The 18,587-nt window shown below is 39.8% G+C and overlaps 1 protein-coding gene across 1 annotated transcript in view; it reads left to right on the top strand.

The window, feature by feature from the left end:
- GCN1 (GCN1 activator of EIF2AK4) overlaps positions 1 to 18,587 on the top strand; it is a gene marked incomplete in the record, with an annotated part of 2,100,248 nt that overhangs the window by 1,214,431 nt on the left and 867,230 nt on the right. The window contains 1 exon segment of the mRNA XM_044068902.1: positions 10,749 to 10,870. Coding sequence (XP_043924837.1) covers positions 10,749 to 10,870 — 122 coding nt within the window.

Here is an 18,587-nt window from a genome sequence, read left to right as displayed (position 1 = left end):
CACTAAACCACCAGCTGCCACAGTTTTGCACGAAGGGATTTCATCACACAGCTTGGAAAGTGGATGCTCTTTCTTTCAGTTGGAAAAATCTTCATGTGTATGCTTTTCCGCCTCTGCCTCTTCTCCCAAAGGTGCTTCTAAAGGTCAGACAAGACAAGCCAAGGATGATTTTAATAGCTCCAGATTGGCCTCGGCAGCACTGGTACCCATTACTGAGGAGTCTGGTAAGGAAGCCTCCATGGCCTTTACCCTTGATTCCACACCTGTTGTCTCAGAGGGACGGTCATCTGCTCAATGTCAAGCTTCACTCTCTTCATCTAACAGCCTGGCATATTCTGTTTTGAAAGACAGCAGGTCTCAACTTCCTCAACAAGTTTTAAATGTGATTATGGAAGCCAGAAGACCTAGTACAAGGAAAGTGTACGCAGAAAAATGGAAGAGATTTTTATTTTGGACTGCAGCAAAGAATTTGGAGATTTCTGAGCCTAATTTGAGTGTGGCTCTTCAATATCTCACTGAGTTATTGGACAAAGGTTTGTCTTTCTCTTCCATTAAGATTCATGCTGCAGCAATTTCAGCTCACTATGATTGTGACCCACCATTGTTTTCACATCCTTTGTTCAAGCAATTTCTTAGAGGGGCAAAGAATATAAGACCCCCACGTAGAGCTCCTACTCCTGCTTGGGATCTCAATTTTGTGTTGGAGAAACTTACTCTACAACCTTTTGAGCCTCGGCTACTGCTGAACTGAAATACTTGTCATGGAAGACTGCTTTTTGTTGGCCATTACTTCTGCAAGAAGGGTTTCTGAGTTACAGGCCCTTATGGCGGTTGAGCCTTTTTGATTTTTCATAAGGATAGGGTATCATTACGTACTAATCCTTCCTTTATGCCTAAGGTGGTTTCTAGTGTGGCTTTAAACCAAACTATTCATTTGCCTACTTTCTATGCAGATCCCCAAAATAAAGGGGAAAAGATTTTGCACACTTTAGATGTACACAGGCAATTGCGTTATTATTTAAGCAGAACTAAGGATTTTAGGCAGTCTCAGCAGTTGTTTGTTTCTTTTGCTTTGAGTTCGCAGGGCAAGCCTGTGTCAAAACAAACTATTTCTAGGTGGATTGGGTTTTGCATTGCATTTTGTTATTCCCATCATGGTAAGGAGATTCCAGCTGGGATTAGGCCTCATTCCACTAGGGCTACTGCCACTTCAACAGCATTTCTAAGGGGAGTGGCAACTAAGGATATTCTGGAAGCAGCTACTTGGAGTTCAGTGCATACTTTCTCTAAGCATTACCACCTTCCTCTCTATTCTAAGTCTAGGGCTGGTTTTGCCACAGCTATTTTGCAAGGCATATTATCAGCTCCTACTTCCTTATGATTTGCCAGCCTCCCTTACCTCTGCTTTGGGATTCTACCCAATAGTTAGGACTGCAGCAATGTGGAATGAAGAACATAGTACAGTTTTGTACCTACCATAAATGTAGATGTTCGAGGATCCACATTGCTGCAGTCCAATTTACCCTCCCTCCTTCCCCTCTGTGTTTAGGGGTGGTTGTGTAGGTGAGTTTATATTCTGGTACCTTTGTATATATTGTATATATTTTTGGTGCAGGTATGTTTGGTGTTTTTGGTTTTGGCCTTGTCTTTTTAGGGTCTTCTGACATCTGGGGCAAGAAAAGACTGAGGATATGGCGTCGGTCATGCGCATTAGTACCCTGACGTACTGACGTCAGTCTAATGCGCCGTGACCGACGTCAGCCATATACTTTGGTATTCGGGCCGACTGGACAGCGGACTACCCAATAGTTAGGACTGCAGCAATGTGGATCCTCGAACATCTACATTTATGGTAGGTACAAAACTGTACTTTATATTGTACATTAATAGATGGCATGCCCTCCTCTGCAGACTGGGCATGAAATCTGGGGAATTAGTTTTGCAATTAGAGCAAGTCTCAAGACCTCATAGGTTCCTTCAGAATCCAAAAGTATGGTAAATGCTAAAAAACTATTTCTAACTAAGACAGTACTGGTTTTAATGCCTAGTGCTTCTTGGCAAGGATTCACCTTAAGTAGTGAGCTTGTTATACCATTCAGGAACCTTTGTAAACACAAATCTCCCAGGCTATATGCTTGTAGCATGGATTATTTGACACTTGCACCTCTCAGACACCCCAAAAAAGGACATGTTCATCATTTTGAAGAACCTTGCATGATGAAGTTATATTTGCAGAGTGGAGAAAATTCTCCCTGTGTTTCAACAGGTAGTCCTAAAACCGTGGGAGTGTCTTACCCATAAGATCTTTTTGTTGCACGATTCTCCTACTAATCCAAAAAAAGCATATCTTCCTTTTAATCCACTGTGGTGAGCTACATTCTAAATGGGATTATTGGTATTCTGTAACTCCATTCACTAAGGAGAGAGCTGTCTCACCTCCTTGGGGACCTTATCTTTGTGATAGAAAAGCTAACAGTGGATCCTAAGACGCAGGAATGTCAGCTCCTTTTAAATGCTTGTTCTGGAATATAGTACTCTTGGTAGGCTTACCTCTCAACTTTGTTGAAGAGTTCTGCAGAGAGCCAAAAATATGTGGAGTCAAAGACAAAAATCGGAGACTATTTTGAAATATTATTTTAACTTAAGTTAATAAACAATGGATTTTGCATCAACACGCATTTTTTAACATGAAACTAAGCAAGATTGGCTGATTGTAATCCTTAGCAGTTTAACAGAAAATCAGCATTTTATGAGGGACAGAGCAGAAATATGAAGCAAAATCAGAGCTAGTCGAAGGGTATGCTAGTGGAAATTACTTCAACTTGAAGGATTTTCGAGCATATAGGCATTAAAAGCACAGGGAACCCTTACATCCTTCCACAGCAGTAGGGTGAGCCTGATTACCAATCTTTTGCTCTTGCCCAAATTGGTTTTAGAGATCTCCCCTGTCGCTTGTCCTTTAGTATAGATGACTAATAGGCTGGGTAGTTTATTTATGTACTTTATTACATAGAAACACATCAGGATAGGTAAGCAGCATTACAAAATATAAACGAACTGACTAACAGACGGACTATGCAGATATACATGCTTGCATCTCAACAGCTTACTACAAAATGGCGATCAGGCTTGCATGTGCTTGGTATTTATACACATGTGCAAGCTCTTAGAAAGCTTCTTAAAGCTGTATATATATACATACACACACACACTGATCTACATCCTCCCTCTTAAACAGATTGCCCTCAATGAAATGACATTAGAATAAGATATGCAGTAACAAAGATTAGAAGCAAACACAGTGTTCATGTCCAAGTTGCCATGTATCTGTAATGTGGTGCTGAAATATGACTTGATGTAGTAACATAGTAATCAGAACTGGGTTTGGCAGCAGGGACAGTCTTTGGTGAACAACTCGTTATCAGGAACTTAGGGATTCATCTCAGGAACAGGGATATTTACTGGAACATCTTCTGGAACGCTGGATAACTCACTCTGAGATAGTTTTTCTCACAGGCTAGGTGCTGTGATACAGGCTCGGAAACTGGCATCAAATGTTTCCGATTCTACCTGAACTGTACTTTTTGTGATTCCACAATGTACAGTCTCGGCTCTGGGCATACGCTCTTCACGACTCCAGTCCGATCATAACCTTTGCATGTTTGCATTCTCTCGGTCTTTCTCCTTCACGTAATGGATTGAGCAGTTTGCTGGACTTGTCATAGTCTCTAGTAAGACTTCTGGGATAGGCATTTCTTTAACAGATGGGCTTTCACACATCTGTTATTCTTAGCACTTGGAACCAACAAACTACTGCTGATTGTAAGGTAGTGCTGGTTTGTCTTGACAGAAGTCTCTGGGCAGGTGAACCAATGTGTTTATCACGAATAACATTTCTGAGATTCAAGAAAACATCACTATGATCTCGTTTTGACTTCTCTAGTAACTGTTTCACTCTTTGAACTGGACATTCTGCAAAACCATTTGACTGCAGATACTCAGGACTACTTGTAATGTGAGTAAAGTCCCACTCTTCGGCAAATCTTTTGAATTGCTGGTTAGTAAGCTGTGTGCCATTGTCAGAAATAACTGTGTATGGGCTACCATGAACTGAAAAATAACGCTTCATCTTAGCAATGACAGTACTGCACGCTAGATTAGGAAGTAGGTCAGTCTTGAACTAATTGGAATAAGAGTCTACTTAACACCAAGTAATGCTTGACCATTCTACACGAAAATGTCATGGGCTACTGTCTACCAAGGTAGTTCAGGAATCTAGTTTAGCTGAAGTGGTTCTTTCTGTTGATGTGGCTTTGTATTGTTACATAAAGAACAAGATGAAAGTACTCTCTCAATGTTTTGTGGCATAGAAGGCCAAAATGCAAGATAGCAGTATACTCTTGTTGCAAGGACTTTGGAACAATGACTTTTGGACCTTTCATGACGATACTATTGTCAGACAAAGTCTCATCTCTGTAAAGAAAATAAGGTTGCATTTCTTGAGGTAAACTAGATTCCTTTGATGGCCATCCTCAATTGACCGAGTGGCTGAGCTTCTGTAAAACTGGGTCTGAGGCTGTATGATTTCTAAGCTCATGAAGACTTGTGGAAGAAACCATTCTCACTTTCATGATTTCAAAATCAAGGTTCTCATTCTCATGCTCTTCAGTGATATTTCTGGGTGATCTGGATAATGTGTCAAGATAAAGAAGTTTACTTTTTGTGTAGACAAGATTGAAGGTGTATTTCTGTAATATCGGTATTGTATGTTGCAGTCTGGCTAGAGCTGAATTCATAAGCTTTCTCAAAATAGTAACTAGAGGTTGGTGGTCTGTTTCAATCTGGATAGTTCTACCATAAAAATGATCATGGAACTTTGAACATCCAAACACAATTGCCAGGAGTTGTTTCTCTCTCTCAGCATACTGCCTTTCAGTTTGGGTAAGAGATCTGGACATACAGGCTAGAGGTTGACCGTTTTGAAGAATAACTGCACCAAGACCAAATTTTCAAGCATCACAGGAAAGAGTAACTGGTTTGAGAGTGAGAGTTGGTGGGCTAGCAATTCTTTGTTTCAGGACATCAAATGCTCTTTGGTGATGGTCCAGCCATGACCAGGATGCATCATTATGTGTTAGCTCTCTAAGTGGTATTGCTAGTTGACGTAGGTCTGGAATGAACTTACCTAGATAGTTAAACATGCCAAGAAAGAGTTGAAGAGCATTGAAATTGTCTGGAGCTGGCAGCTCAAGAATAGCTGTTTGCTTGGAAGGGTCTGGTCGTAAGCCTGAACTGGTAAACAAATGACCAAGATAAGTAATGTCTCGTAACCTGAACTTACAGTTCTTAGGATTCAACTTAAGATTCGCTACACGAGCTATTTCCAGAACTTTCTTGAGGTTTCTGTCATGCTCAGCTTCACCATTACGTCCTAGTAAAATATCATCTACTGTAATAGCACAGGGGTACCCAGAAAGAAATTGCTCCATAGCACATTGAAAAGACTTCACTGGCAGAATTTATCCCTAATGGAATTCTCAAAAATCTGTACCTGTCAAAAGGAATACTGAACGTAATTAGCAATGAGGATTTCTTGTATATCAAAATTTGTGAAAATGAACTCTCTGCATCTAAGACAGAAAAAACAGTGGGATTTGGCACCAGTGCTGCAACTTCTTTGACTTGTACCTATTGGATGATGAGGTCTTTTCAGTGCTGTGTTCGAACTTCTTGGATCAATATATATTCTGATATCATCTGAGCTCTTCTTATGAGTTACCAACATGGAAGATACCTATTCAGTTGGTTCTGCAACTGGACAAAATTACACCTTGCTGCACCATTTTATCTAGCTGGGCTTTGACTCTGTTCTGCATAACTACTGGAACTTTCCGGGCTGGCCTGACATCTGGGTCTAACTTCATGGAGTACACAACTAGAACCTTGCCTAGTTTCTTTGAAAAGATCAGCATAGGTAGAAAACATATACTGGGTGAAATTAGAGCAGTAGTCTTTCAAGCTAACATGGTGGACTTCCTTATTAAATGAAAGCAGTCCCATTTTCGAACAGTCTCTGAGCCCTAATAATGACTAGACATATCTTTTGACCACATAAGTAACAAGTCATAGCTTCTCCCAGCAGAAAGAACTACTGAACCCTTCACCACCATAAGCAAAAAGCTTTGTACACTTTGCCAAATCAAGTTTCTCAGAAGTAGATACTCTAGCAAATGTTTCTGCAGACATAACATTGCACTTTGAACCTGTCAACTTTGAACTCTGAGTCTTCTGTTTATCCAAACAATGCAAAATATTTCATTCTTTGCCCATAAATCTACTGCATTGACTGTTTCATGAAGTACTGACACACCTTCCATATGAAAAGTAGGGTCATACTATAATAATATATAATCGATCAACTTGTTTCTTTGAATGTTCTCTTTTAATAAAAGAATGTGTCCCTTTTGCTTTACACCTTTTGAAATGATTCCACTTATTGCATTTGTGACATTGCTGACCAAAAGCTAAACATTTTTTTTTAGGCTCATGACGTCCACCAAAATTAAGTTGGGTATGAAACTGGGTGGGGTCACATGCTTTGAGTTTGCTGATTCACTCTTATGCTTCACTGAGACTGTGCGGTTTCCAGAGCACACCTTGGAACTTGCTAGAAAAGTATGGGGTTTCCCAGTGAGTGTTACAGTGTTTACATTTGCAGCCATGTGCTTGAGCCTGTTTCTTTTAACCATGTGCTGCATACTGTCAACATTGGCTTTAGAAGTTACTGGAAGCATGCATCTCTCATTTGTAAGCATATTTGTGTGTTTTTCTCTAAGCTCATATATTTGACAAATCTCAACGGCCTTATTCAAAGTTAAATCACTGTCACGAATCAAAATCTTTCTCACAGCATCATCTTTAATACCACAAACGTCTCACTTTTATCAGCTCATCCTTTAAATCACTAAATCTGTACGTTTTAGCTTCATTTCTCAAATCCGTTATATATGCTGTAAATGTTTCACCAGGCTTTTGATCACTTGTATAAAATAAGTGCCTTTCCATTGTAACAGTCATTTGGGAGTTACACGTTTCTCTAAATATACGTTTTAAGCACTTGGCATCTTCCCTTGACTCAGCTGGTACAAGTATATGAAGGTTTCCCCCTCTCCTGCAAAGACAACAGGTGCATGCACAAATGAGTGCTTCCTTTCTATGGCTTCTGACCCAGTTAAATTAAGTAGAATAAATGCCTTTCTGCTGTCATCTTTATTAGAAAATGCAGCCTGCATGAAAATGTCATACTCTTGCTCAAGCACTCTCCAGTTCTCAGCAATATTACTGTCAAACACAAGTGGAGTTGGCATTCGAAATCCATCTGTCACGCCAACAAAATTATGTGCAAATACACTGAAAAATGTGGCCCTTGTAATTGTATATGAACAAGCACACGGCCAGCACTTGTAATAACATTCAAATGCACAATGAACTCTTCGAAATGCTTTACTTTGCGAAATATGCTTTGTGATGGCTGTATTTTGCAAAATAACTGTACTGTGATACTGTACAGACATACAAATACTTCATACACTTCAGACAACTGGAATAGCTTTGATTAATGCAAAAAACTAATTCTTAGTGGAAAGATGCGGTCGTTTCCCTTATTTTATACATTTTATGCGATTCAGACTTTATTTCAGAAATTTCCATTGTCATTCAAATATTTGGATATTTCTGTTAGTTAGAAATTTGTTTAGAGTGTTTTGAAGTCCACATTTCATATTTTGCAGATAAATAGCTTGAGCAAGTTTTAATACCTGAAATTAATTTCTGACCTGTTTTGCGAGTTATATGTGCAGTAGAGATGATTCGGTCCTCTATATTCTTCCAGTGTTAACTGAGTGCCTCTCAGTGTTGAACTGAATAATCTGGATCCCATTTTAGCGCCATGTCCCTTTTAGACATGGCAGTTCTGACACCATGTTGCTCGTCCTTCTCTAATGTGGCGGGGTAGTTTGTTCATATGCTTTATTACACAGAAACACATCAGGATAGATAGCAGTGTTAGAAAATGTAAACAAACTAATTAACTGACAGACTGCACAGACATACATGCTTACATCTCAACAGCTTACTACAAAATGGCAGTCAGGCTCACGCATGCTCAGTATTTAAACACTTCTGCATGCCCATAGAAAGCTTCTTAAAGCTGTACACACACACACTGATCTACATCCCCTAACCAGAGCATTCAACTGCATGTGTTTTTTCAAAGCCAGAAGTAAAATGAAAAAGATCCTGTACCTTATTAGGTATCCACAGACAACCTCTTGGAATGAGCAGTGCTGTGGGAATTTTTCCAGTACGTCATGAATACTTTTGTAACACTGGTCCTTATAAAGAACATGGTGCAGTTGTGGGAGTACACTCACCATAACAGTGCATGTTTTAGTAGAATCACTGCTGCAGTTCTAAGTCCATTCCACCTGCCCAGTGTGGTCTTTCTCTTCATATTGCTCTTTATCTGGTGATTCGCAGGGAGAAGTTTTCATTCTGCAGTTGCTCTAGCCTTTTGCACCTGAGATGAACATGGAGAGGGGTATCTGTGATAGATATTATGGCTGTCTTCCTTTTTTTTGTCAACCTTCCCAAAAGAGCAGGGACTTTTCCCTTTACTTTGCATTTCCCCTGCACCTTAACTGACAAAAAGAACTGCAGGTGTGAGAAGCTGACTCCTATTTTCATCCATGATGCAGCCTTATACCCCTGCATGGAAGAGAAGCCAGCCTGTGTCACAAAGTCCACAGAGCTCTCTGAGTATGGCTGTTTGAGCAGGCATCCACCTGCAACCACTTCCCTCGTGTTATGAATAGTGTTGCAACTGGATTCTTCTTCAGGAGATCTCTTAGGAAAGGCATTCATAGAAAGTTTTTTTTTAATGGTGAAGGCAACTCCCCCCTGCACCCCATATTTAAAATGTTTACCTCTTAAGATTACTAAATGTTTGGGGATAGGGCAAACTTCCATCATGCTCGTGCAACAACCAGGTTTTAGGTATACACCATTTCTAACAAACGTTATGTGGTGAAGCAGCATTCATTGGCTGAAACCCTGACCAACTCCCAAGCATACTGTTATTGGACAGTAGTGTTGTTCTGTCCTCTGTTCATTCTGCACAGGTAATTCCATTAGCACACCTACTGTTTGTGAGACGCATAGTTCATTTGTAAGAAGTGGGTTTATTCTGATTGTTATTGTTCAGGTTTATTTTCATTAAAGAAGTAATTATAAATATTTTTTGTTGTTACAGTAAGCTGGGTGTATGAGTGCACACGCAGGAGCCCCCCACTTCTGCTGTGCTGCCACAAAGCAGAGTTTCTTAGTTATTTATACGGTTACGTTTTTCATGATTATAAGTAAAGTTATGAACAATTTCTAATTAGTAAGTTCTTGTTAAATGTTGTCAGGTTATAGTAAAAATGCTGTTGGAATATTGAACCCTCTGTGCCTTTATTGTATCAGAATTGCTAAAATATAATGTTTGTTGTAATGAACCTAATATAAATCTTTGATAGTTTAAAAAAAGTTAATTTAAATTTTAGACTCCTTTCAATATGTATTTTAAGAAAATGTTATTTAGCTATTCATCTGTAAAACAAAGTTATACAGAAAAGATGGTTTCACACAATACTATAACTGCGTGCCTTCAAAAGCATCTCATTTAACAGGTTTTGATGTCTTGCAACACCTGTCAAACATTTATTTATTTGTTTATTTTATCAAACTAAGTCAGTCATTGATCTGAAACTGTGATTGTGTTTTTTTTTTTTATGGAACTGTGTATCATTTTTGTAGGTTTTGCGTGTTCTCCTATGTTCTGTTTTTTCCTAGCCTTTCAATTATTTATTTTACTCTGTTTTAAATCTAAAATTGTATCATCAAAGTGTAGCTGAAATGAAATTCCAGTTCATAAGTCCTTACTTTCCTAGCATTTGTCACCACCACTGCAATGGATGAGCAGTATATAATAATTATTCCTGTTACAGCCAGTGGGGAAGCTGGAAGATCAGATATCAGAAGGGTATTCTGAATGATGGGGATAAGGATGAAGTACCCCCCCCTCCCCCCAACAAAAAGTGGTATGGTGTGTGTCTTATCAAAGCCCCTTAGGAGCTGGTGTGGAAGAGGTAGAGGAAGCACAATGTTTGTATGTAGTTGGTTGGCATGTAGGTTCAGATGTGATGCACTCCAGGTGCTGTCCATTTCTCTTGGAGATGAAAGGTTGATGTCTGCCATTCGTTAATCACCTGTTTTGTCTGCTGAGAATGTTTAGCAGGACATTACTAGCCCCTTTGAGATATTGAAAGTAAAAGCTTGAGTCTTTTTGATCTGGGGAAGGGTGTGCCACCCCCCCCCCCCCAGGAATTATCTGGTGAAGTTGTACTTTATTGTTGTGCAGCATTCATGGTGTGTGGACCTGCTGGCAAAGATGTTTGTAAGTACCTGAGTAACTTGCCTTTATGGTGTGTACCTTATATAACTGTATTATATGGTACTGTTGAATTTTACTGTAGATGTGTGTGTGTGTGTGTGTGTGTGTGTGTGTGTGTGTGTGTGTGTGTGTGTGTGTGTGTGTGTGTGTGAGTGAGTGTTTAACATCAAGCTGCAGCATTTCATTTGGGGCAGTGGGTGTGGTTTGGTATGTCACATGGTTAATTTAAGCAATGATCATTTATATTCTGTTCCAGGGTCCCTGTTTGCTTTTGAAATGCTGTGTAACATGCTTGGAAAGTTGTTTGAGCCCTATGTGGTCCATGTCCTGCCTCATTTGCTCCTGTGCTTTGGAGATGGGAATCAGTATGTCCGTGAGGTAAGTACAAGTTACTTTTGTCTTACTGGGGTTGCATAAAATGTGTCTCATGGAGGAAGTATCTGATCGCAGTTTGTTTTGCTCAGGTGTATTACTCATTTCAGTCTGGTGCAGTATTTTGTAGTGCTGTATAACTTTGTGTTGCCTTATTCTAGCTTTTGTCCAGGTGTGTTTATCTACCCTTGATATGGTACTTGTTAAACAGGACATATCTTTGTAGATAAGAACTTTTATTTAAAATGAGTGTCACTTGATCGTGAAATACATATTTGCTAAAAGAGGCAAAGTTGCAGGCCTTTGACAGCTCACTTTGTGAGATTCCATATCTGATGTCGCATGTTGGAGAAAGTGAGGTATAATATATTAACCCCATAGAGTTCATGTATAACAGGACTTTGGATGTTTGGCTGTACATAGGAGGAGTGCATTGTGTGCACTGAGTTTACCAGAGAGTAATTTGCCTGGTTATTAAAGTTTAAATGGGTGAGAGTGCTGGGTATTTCTGATTTATAAGAGTGTGTGTATTGTGTGCTTGTGGCCTACTTGGAAGTGCGTACTGTGTGCTTGTGGCTTACTTTGGAGTGCATACTGTGTGCTTGTGGCTTACATGGGAGGGCATGCTGTGTGCTTGTGGCTTACATGGGAGGGCATACTGTGTGCTTGTGGCTTACATGGGAGGGCATACTGTGTGCTTGTGGCTTGCATGGGAGTGCATACTGTGTGCTTGTGGCTTGCATGGGAGTGCGTACTGTGTGCTTGTTGCTTACATGGGAGTGCGTACTGTGTGCTTGTGGCTTGCATGGGAGTGCGTACTGTGTGCTTGTGGCTTACATGGGCATGCGTACTGTGTGCTTGGGGCTTACATGGGTGTGCGTACTGTGTGCTTGTGGTTTACTTGATTAGGACACTGTGCTTGCAGTGTGCATAGGAGGGGTGATATTTGCTTGCAGTCTCTGTCTGCATGGTGTGTGCTTGTGTGGTCTCCGTGGGCTGGGTGTGTGGCATGCACTTTTGGTCTCTGTGGGCATGTCTCTGCGGGCATGGTGTGGTGTGATTGTGGTTTACATAGGAGGAGAGTGCTTTGAGCATCAGATTTTGTGTGAGCAGGATGTCTGGTTATTGAGGTTAAATGCTGTATGTTTGTGGCTTACATTTTATTTCATTTATTTATTTGACATTTTTTAACCGGGTTGGTCCAACTGAGCTAGAAGCCCATTTTCAGTGGAGACCTGAGAAGAAAAGCTCCAGGATATTACATACATAAATTCAAAGTAACATAGAACAATATATTCTACGGGCATGGCATTTACATGAGCAAGGTGCTGTATGTTTGCGGTTTACTTCAGGCAGAGTGCTATGGTTTTGAGGTTTACATAGGAGTAGAATGTTTTCTGCATTAGGTTTCAGAGAAAGAGGTTGCTTGCTTGTTTGGGCTTAAACATGACAGAACGCTGTAAGGTTGTGGTATATGTGGGCCAGGGTGCTGGGTAGGGGGTGAGAGTTGAATGTAAAGATGGTGCTTGTGCTTCAGGTTTCATGGGAACAGGGTGATTGAGGTAGGGCAGTATGTATTTCTGGTTTATGTGGGGCAAGTTGCCACGTTTGATGTTTATTTAAGACAAGGTGCTGCTGTTTTGGGATTTACATGGCCGCAGGTGCCCAGTAATTGGAGTTTACCAGGGGCGACAGGGCACCTGTCCTTGAGTTTGAGAGACGGATGCATGTTTTACATTGACCTGGGTGCCACATGCTTGGGATTTCCATGGAACAAGTCACTCAGGAATTGCTGAGGGTATAGTTTGACTGGGTGCCATGTACTGAGGTTTGTTTGGTCCTGGTGCATTGGCTGTCTGTAGCACAGGTTGCAGTTGGGAATTGCATGGGACAGGCTGCCATGTTTTGGGGGGTTTACACCTGAAAAGGGTGTTGGATGACGGGGGCTGCAAAGCATCCTGTGCATCTCACTAAAGTATTGCAAGTTTACTAGGTTAAATATTTCTTCCATTAAAAGAAACATAAAGAAAGCAGTCTTGGACACCAATGGAGGCAGACTACTAGACACACCCCAGAAAAGATTTCACTGCTGAATGCCTTTTTATTTTCATAGGTATGACTCCTCCAACTTGAAGGTAAAGGGAGCCCACCCCTTCAGTGTTTGTCTGAGTCAGATATTGTGACTAATGTATATAGCCAAGTTTACTCACCTCTGGAATATGATAGTGATGTAAAATATTTTTTTTCTAGTCGTCCTCCTAAGGGCATCTCCTTCAGAGACTTTGAGAATTTGATGATGGAGCTTTTGAATTGGGGGGGGGGGGCATAAAAGATGCTTTGAATTGTTGGACATTGAGGAGCTCAGACCAGTAGATAACTGTCTGGTCTTTGCCTTGGATAACCCTCATCTGTAGGACCTGTCCCATAGCCACTGACTCCCAGAAACCCTGACTGATTCTACTGTGTGGAGAAGAATATCAGGAAGACATTACAGCAGTCTTTTCCCCTCCATTTAGATATGACCAGAGAATCAAAACTTGTAGTTACTGAGAGACAAGCATGACTGAAAATCCAGCCTTTATCAAATGACATGAGAGGGCAACCCTTAAATGCCCTTTTGGATTAAAAAAAAAAAAAAAAAAACTGTGCGTCTATCTCTGGAAGTTTCTGAAGAGTGGAGGAGAATATCAGAACAATTTGAACAGTAAGACAGTTGTTTTTTAGTTCCAAAATACACAAGAATTTTCCCACTGAGTAGTAATCCTTGTATGTTAAACCACCCTGAACAATGCTTTCTAAACAAAAGTAGGTCTTTGAAAGAAAAAAAAAAAAGTGAAAAGGCCATGGAATTCATCTTGTCAGTGTCCTTAAATACCATCCTTAAAAACATTAATTCCCTGGACTCAAGTCAGTTTGGCTTTGTCAAGGGTAAGTTATACCTACCAGATACAGTAAACTACTTTGAAAAGGTGGTGGAAGTTGTTGATGGAGGCTGTGCAGTCCACAGAGCATAACAAAACAGGTTAAGCATTTGCCACTATCCCCCATGCATTTACTGTAACGGAGTTCACTTATCTACACATTGATCCTGGCATTGTGAGATGGTTAGCAAACTCTCTATGTGACAGAGCACAGACACAGGAGTTACTTCAGAATGCAGAAAGATTGACTATTGGATTACCTCAAAGCTCTTTCTAGAGCCTGTCCTGTTCAGTATGTGTTTATGTGATCTTCAAACTACAAACCTGCACCTTTGAGTAGATTGTTTGCTTATGGTTGTAAGCTGGGTGTTGTAGTTTGCTCAACTTCAGATACTGCAGAAAGTGCTAGACCATGCATATTACTGGTATAAGACAATGGGCTCAAATTAAATGCAAAAAAATGTGTAATCGTCAGATTTGGTAAATGTAACTTTTCTGCTACCTACAATACAGATGACATCCCTCTTCATATTAATTCTAGTACAGACAGCACCAGTCCTCAGATTGGTTCTAGTACAGACGGCACCCATCTTCAGATTGATTCTCGTACAGATGACACCCCTTGTCAGATTGGTTATAGTGCAGATGGCACCCCTCTTCAGACTGGTTCTAGTACAGACGGCACCCCTCGTCAGATTGATTTTTGAGAGAGAACACTCTTCTTTGACCATCTCCATGTGGCAACATTGGTGAAGAAATTCTTGTTTGGCCTATCTTGTATGCAAAAACATTTTATGTAGGTCTAAATAAGTTATCCCTCTGTACACAGCCCTTGTCACACCAGTTACACAGTACATTTCTACTTTTGGCATGTACCTAATTAAAATATATCATACAACTAGAAAGACTTCATAGGTTCTTAATTAAAAAAAATCCTTGGTCTGAAGGCCCTAAACTACAAAGGCTAACTCAGCTCTTTCCCAGTGCTCTGTTATAGATTCATGTACTGCAACTTATGTCTGCATTTTTGTGCCATGAAGCACCCTCCTCCTGTCCCATATAACAAATGGCTCCACAAACACCCTTACAAAGGCTCTAAATCTCCACCAGCAAGTAGCTCTGACCCACTGATAAGATAGCTGTGTATTTTTCAGTGGTTACCCCACTTCTGGTATAAATTCCCTGTGCTTATTAAATAGGGGAGTGCTCTAGATCCCCTTAAGAATCTTGACAATTGCATAGGTATACATTTCTCCCCTAGTCAAACTCGTTTTGGCCTCCTAGAGGAAGAGGCAGGTGGCAGTAGTCTCTTCATGGTGGGTTCTCTATAGCTTTAGAAGGCCCTTGGACTAACTTTGCCTTGTACTCCTTAAGATGAATGGAATTATTGGGTATAGATAGTGGAACCATCAGGTTTGGTCTTGTGGGATGTAAGAAAAAATGCAAAAAAAAAAAAAATATATATATAAAATATATATGATATATAAATATATATTGTATATAAAATATGTATATAATGTATATATATTATATATATATAGTAAATAACATCAATTCTTCAGATGACCCTCTCCACAACAAGAAGAGGTCATCAACAAACCTCCTATAAAATAGGACACAATCCTTAAAACCAGGTAATTGAAACATGAATCTGTGTTCCCATTCAGCCATAAAAAGGTTGGCGTAGCTATTGGCACAAGATGTGCCCATAGCCACGCCATCCCTCTGGAGGTAACACTGATCTGCAAAACAAAAAGCTGCTGCTGTTTCTGCCTGACCGGTGACATGGTAGATACCAACTCTACGCAAATAGAACTTCCGTATGTGATGCGTGAGAGGGAAGGAGTAGCCGAGCTTCCGCGCTCGGTATTGGATAGACTTTCAGACTGCCTTAGAGTGCGTGTAAATCCATTGGAGCTTTTTGAAGATGATGAAGAAGTAATAGGAGTACAAGCAACGGAACAGTTTGATCGCGAAGGGCTGAGGAAAGCATTGGATAAATTAGAGATGGATTTGTGCAAACTTAAGAGATTACAGACACAGAGACTACATTTTGAGGTCTGCATCCAGCGGCGTATTATTCCGAGAGGCTTAAGGGTTCTGAAGATGCCGACAACAGGGACACAATATCCGGAATTGCTGTACAAGTGGCAGCAATTGAATATTGAGGTAAGCCTCAAGTACATGATTTTGTTAAATGAATTTTTTTAGTCCGTTGGAAGAACTGAGGCATGATATAAATAAACACCAAACTGCCATTTATGAGCGCTTTCCGATAACGAATGTTGAACTGCATCTCCACGCTACTTTAGGTAGTGTTTTTCAATATGAGAAGAGACTGTTTGATCAAAAAAAGCTTAAATTACAAAGAGACATTAAGGATTTTAAAAACGGACATATATTTACTTGGCTCGAGGGGTAATAGAGACAATGAAGGTCAATTTAGACCTAGAAATGTTAATAATGGACAAACTAGTTTGAATTGTGATTCTGTGCATGTTGTTTTAAATGCTGATACTCCCAAGGGAGAGAATGCAAGTATTAGAGCTGATAGTCAATGTAACGATTTGTCTAGTGTTTTTAATAATGATAAGACTAGTAATAATTTACCTGTATCTAATGTACTGAGTGAACATCGTGCGATGCCTGATATGATAGATAATGCTAACACTGTTGATAATGAACAAATTCCAAGCCATCAAGAATCTATAGGACCGGTGGTTAGGAAAAAAGTATTTAAAACTGGAAAATTGAATAAGGCTGATGAAATAGAACTAGGTGGTTCTCAAAGGGCAACCACTAGCTCTAATACTACCACTTATGATGGGAATCACCCTTTCCCCATCAGGTTCGACCACAGGGAAGGGAGGGGACGGTCTACAAGCAGAGGGAGACAGAAAAGGAAGCTGTCTCTAGACCGGTTACCAAATCACAACATCAAAAGGATGTGGGAAGGGAGGGGGACAACATAGTTTTCAACATTTCATCCCGTATTTTATCTATAGATGAAGAAATTGTATTATCTCGAGGACTTTCTTTTATTCCCACCATGTTTAGTAATTTTGAAGAAACTATACGAGATTTTAAGATGTATGTTCGCAACCTATCCCTGAGAATAACCTTTCATAATAACGATAAGCCTGTGAATACCACATGTGTTAGGAAACCGAGTACTTTTGTGCCTCCACTGCACCCCCTTATTGGCAGCATATAGTAAAATGGTTGAGGACAATTTATATAGGATGAGAGATAGAGGTAAGAACTGTAAAAATAGGAATAATTTGTCATTCTCACAGAAACAAGCATTGTTCAATCTACGCAATGACCATACTATAGCTATTAGACCAGCTGATAAGGGAGGTGGGATTGTTATTATGGATGCATGTAAGTACCATGATAGCATGATTGAGATGTTAAGTGAGGAAAGGTTTTATGTTCCTATAGACAGAGATTCAGTTTTTGCCATAGCTAATAGGATACAATGTATGTTGGAAGACTTAGTTAAGAGTCATATTTTTGATACATTGTTAATTAAAACATTGGAAGTGACATATCCACTTAAAATGGACTTCCGAAAATTCACAAGAATAGAGAGGATCCACCCCTTAGACCTATTGTAGCAGGGAGGGGGTGGTCTACAGAACCGCTGTCTATTTATATTGAGAAGTTTTTTAGACCAATAGTCAATGCAAATGTATTTATTTTAAGGGACACTAAGACAGTTCTTACTTGATTTATATGGTTTCACTAATGGGAAATCTGAGGATTTAGATTTTCTTTTTGTCACGATGGATGTCCAGTCATTATTTACTGTTATTCCTAATGTAGAAGGAGTTGAGATGGTTGGGACTTACCTCAGGAGAGAATCAACAATGGATGGAAAACAGATAGATCTGATATTGACTTTTTTAGAGGTGATCTTAGAGTCGAATGCTTTTTGTTTTGCAGATCAGTGTTACCTCCAGAGGGATGGCGTGACTATGGGCACATCTTGTGCCAATAGCTACGCCAACCTTTTTATGGCTGAATGGGAACACAGATTCATGTTTCAATTACCTGGTTTTAAGGATTGTGTCCTATTTTATAGGAGGTTTGTTGACCTCTTCTTTTTGTGGAGAGGGTCATCTGAAGAATTGATATTATTTATTAATAAGATTAACTCACTAACAGAATATTTAAGGTTTAGCTTTGAGTATTCAGAGGTGAGAATACCATTTTTGGATATTTATGTAGAGAAATTAGACAATGGTTTGATCAACACAGGACTTTATAGGAAGTTGTGTCATAGAAATCTATTGCTACATCGCCACAGCATGCATCCAGGATATATATATGATAACATCATTAAAGGGCAAGCGATGAGGATTTCGAGATACTGTCCTATCGATTCAGGATTTAGGAATGAGTTAAATGATTTGAGTGAGAGATTCTTGATATGTGGTTATAGCACAAGTGATATAAATAAAAGGACACAAGGGATAGATTTAAAGAGATGAGGGGTGGCAGCACCTTATTTTTCTAGCCATAGAGGTGGTGAAAGTAGAACTAGAGATACCCCGGTGTCAAGGGAGCTTGAGAGTTGGTAATATGGTGTGCCCTATTTTTTATACCAAGGATGTGGGTCAAATCAAGGATGTCATTAGGACACATTGGGACATTTTATTAGTTGACCCAGAGGTTAAAGAAGCTTTAGGGGTGGCCCCGAGCTTTATATACAAGAATAAAAAGAATCTGAAGAGGCTTCTCTGTTATCAAAAGGAGACGTTAAGAGGAGGTATAGATATATCTTATGGAACGTTACC

This window comes from Protopterus annectens, chromosome 4.part0, assembly GCF_019279795.1.
Source record: "Protopterus annectens isolate FY-2018-M chromosome 4.part0, PAN1.0, whole genome shotgun sequence".
NCBI classification, from domain to species: Eukaryota; Metazoa; Chordata; order Ceratodontiformes; family Protopteridae; genus Protopterus; species Protopterus annectens.
This window is presented reverse-complemented; position numbering and strand designations above follow the sequence as displayed.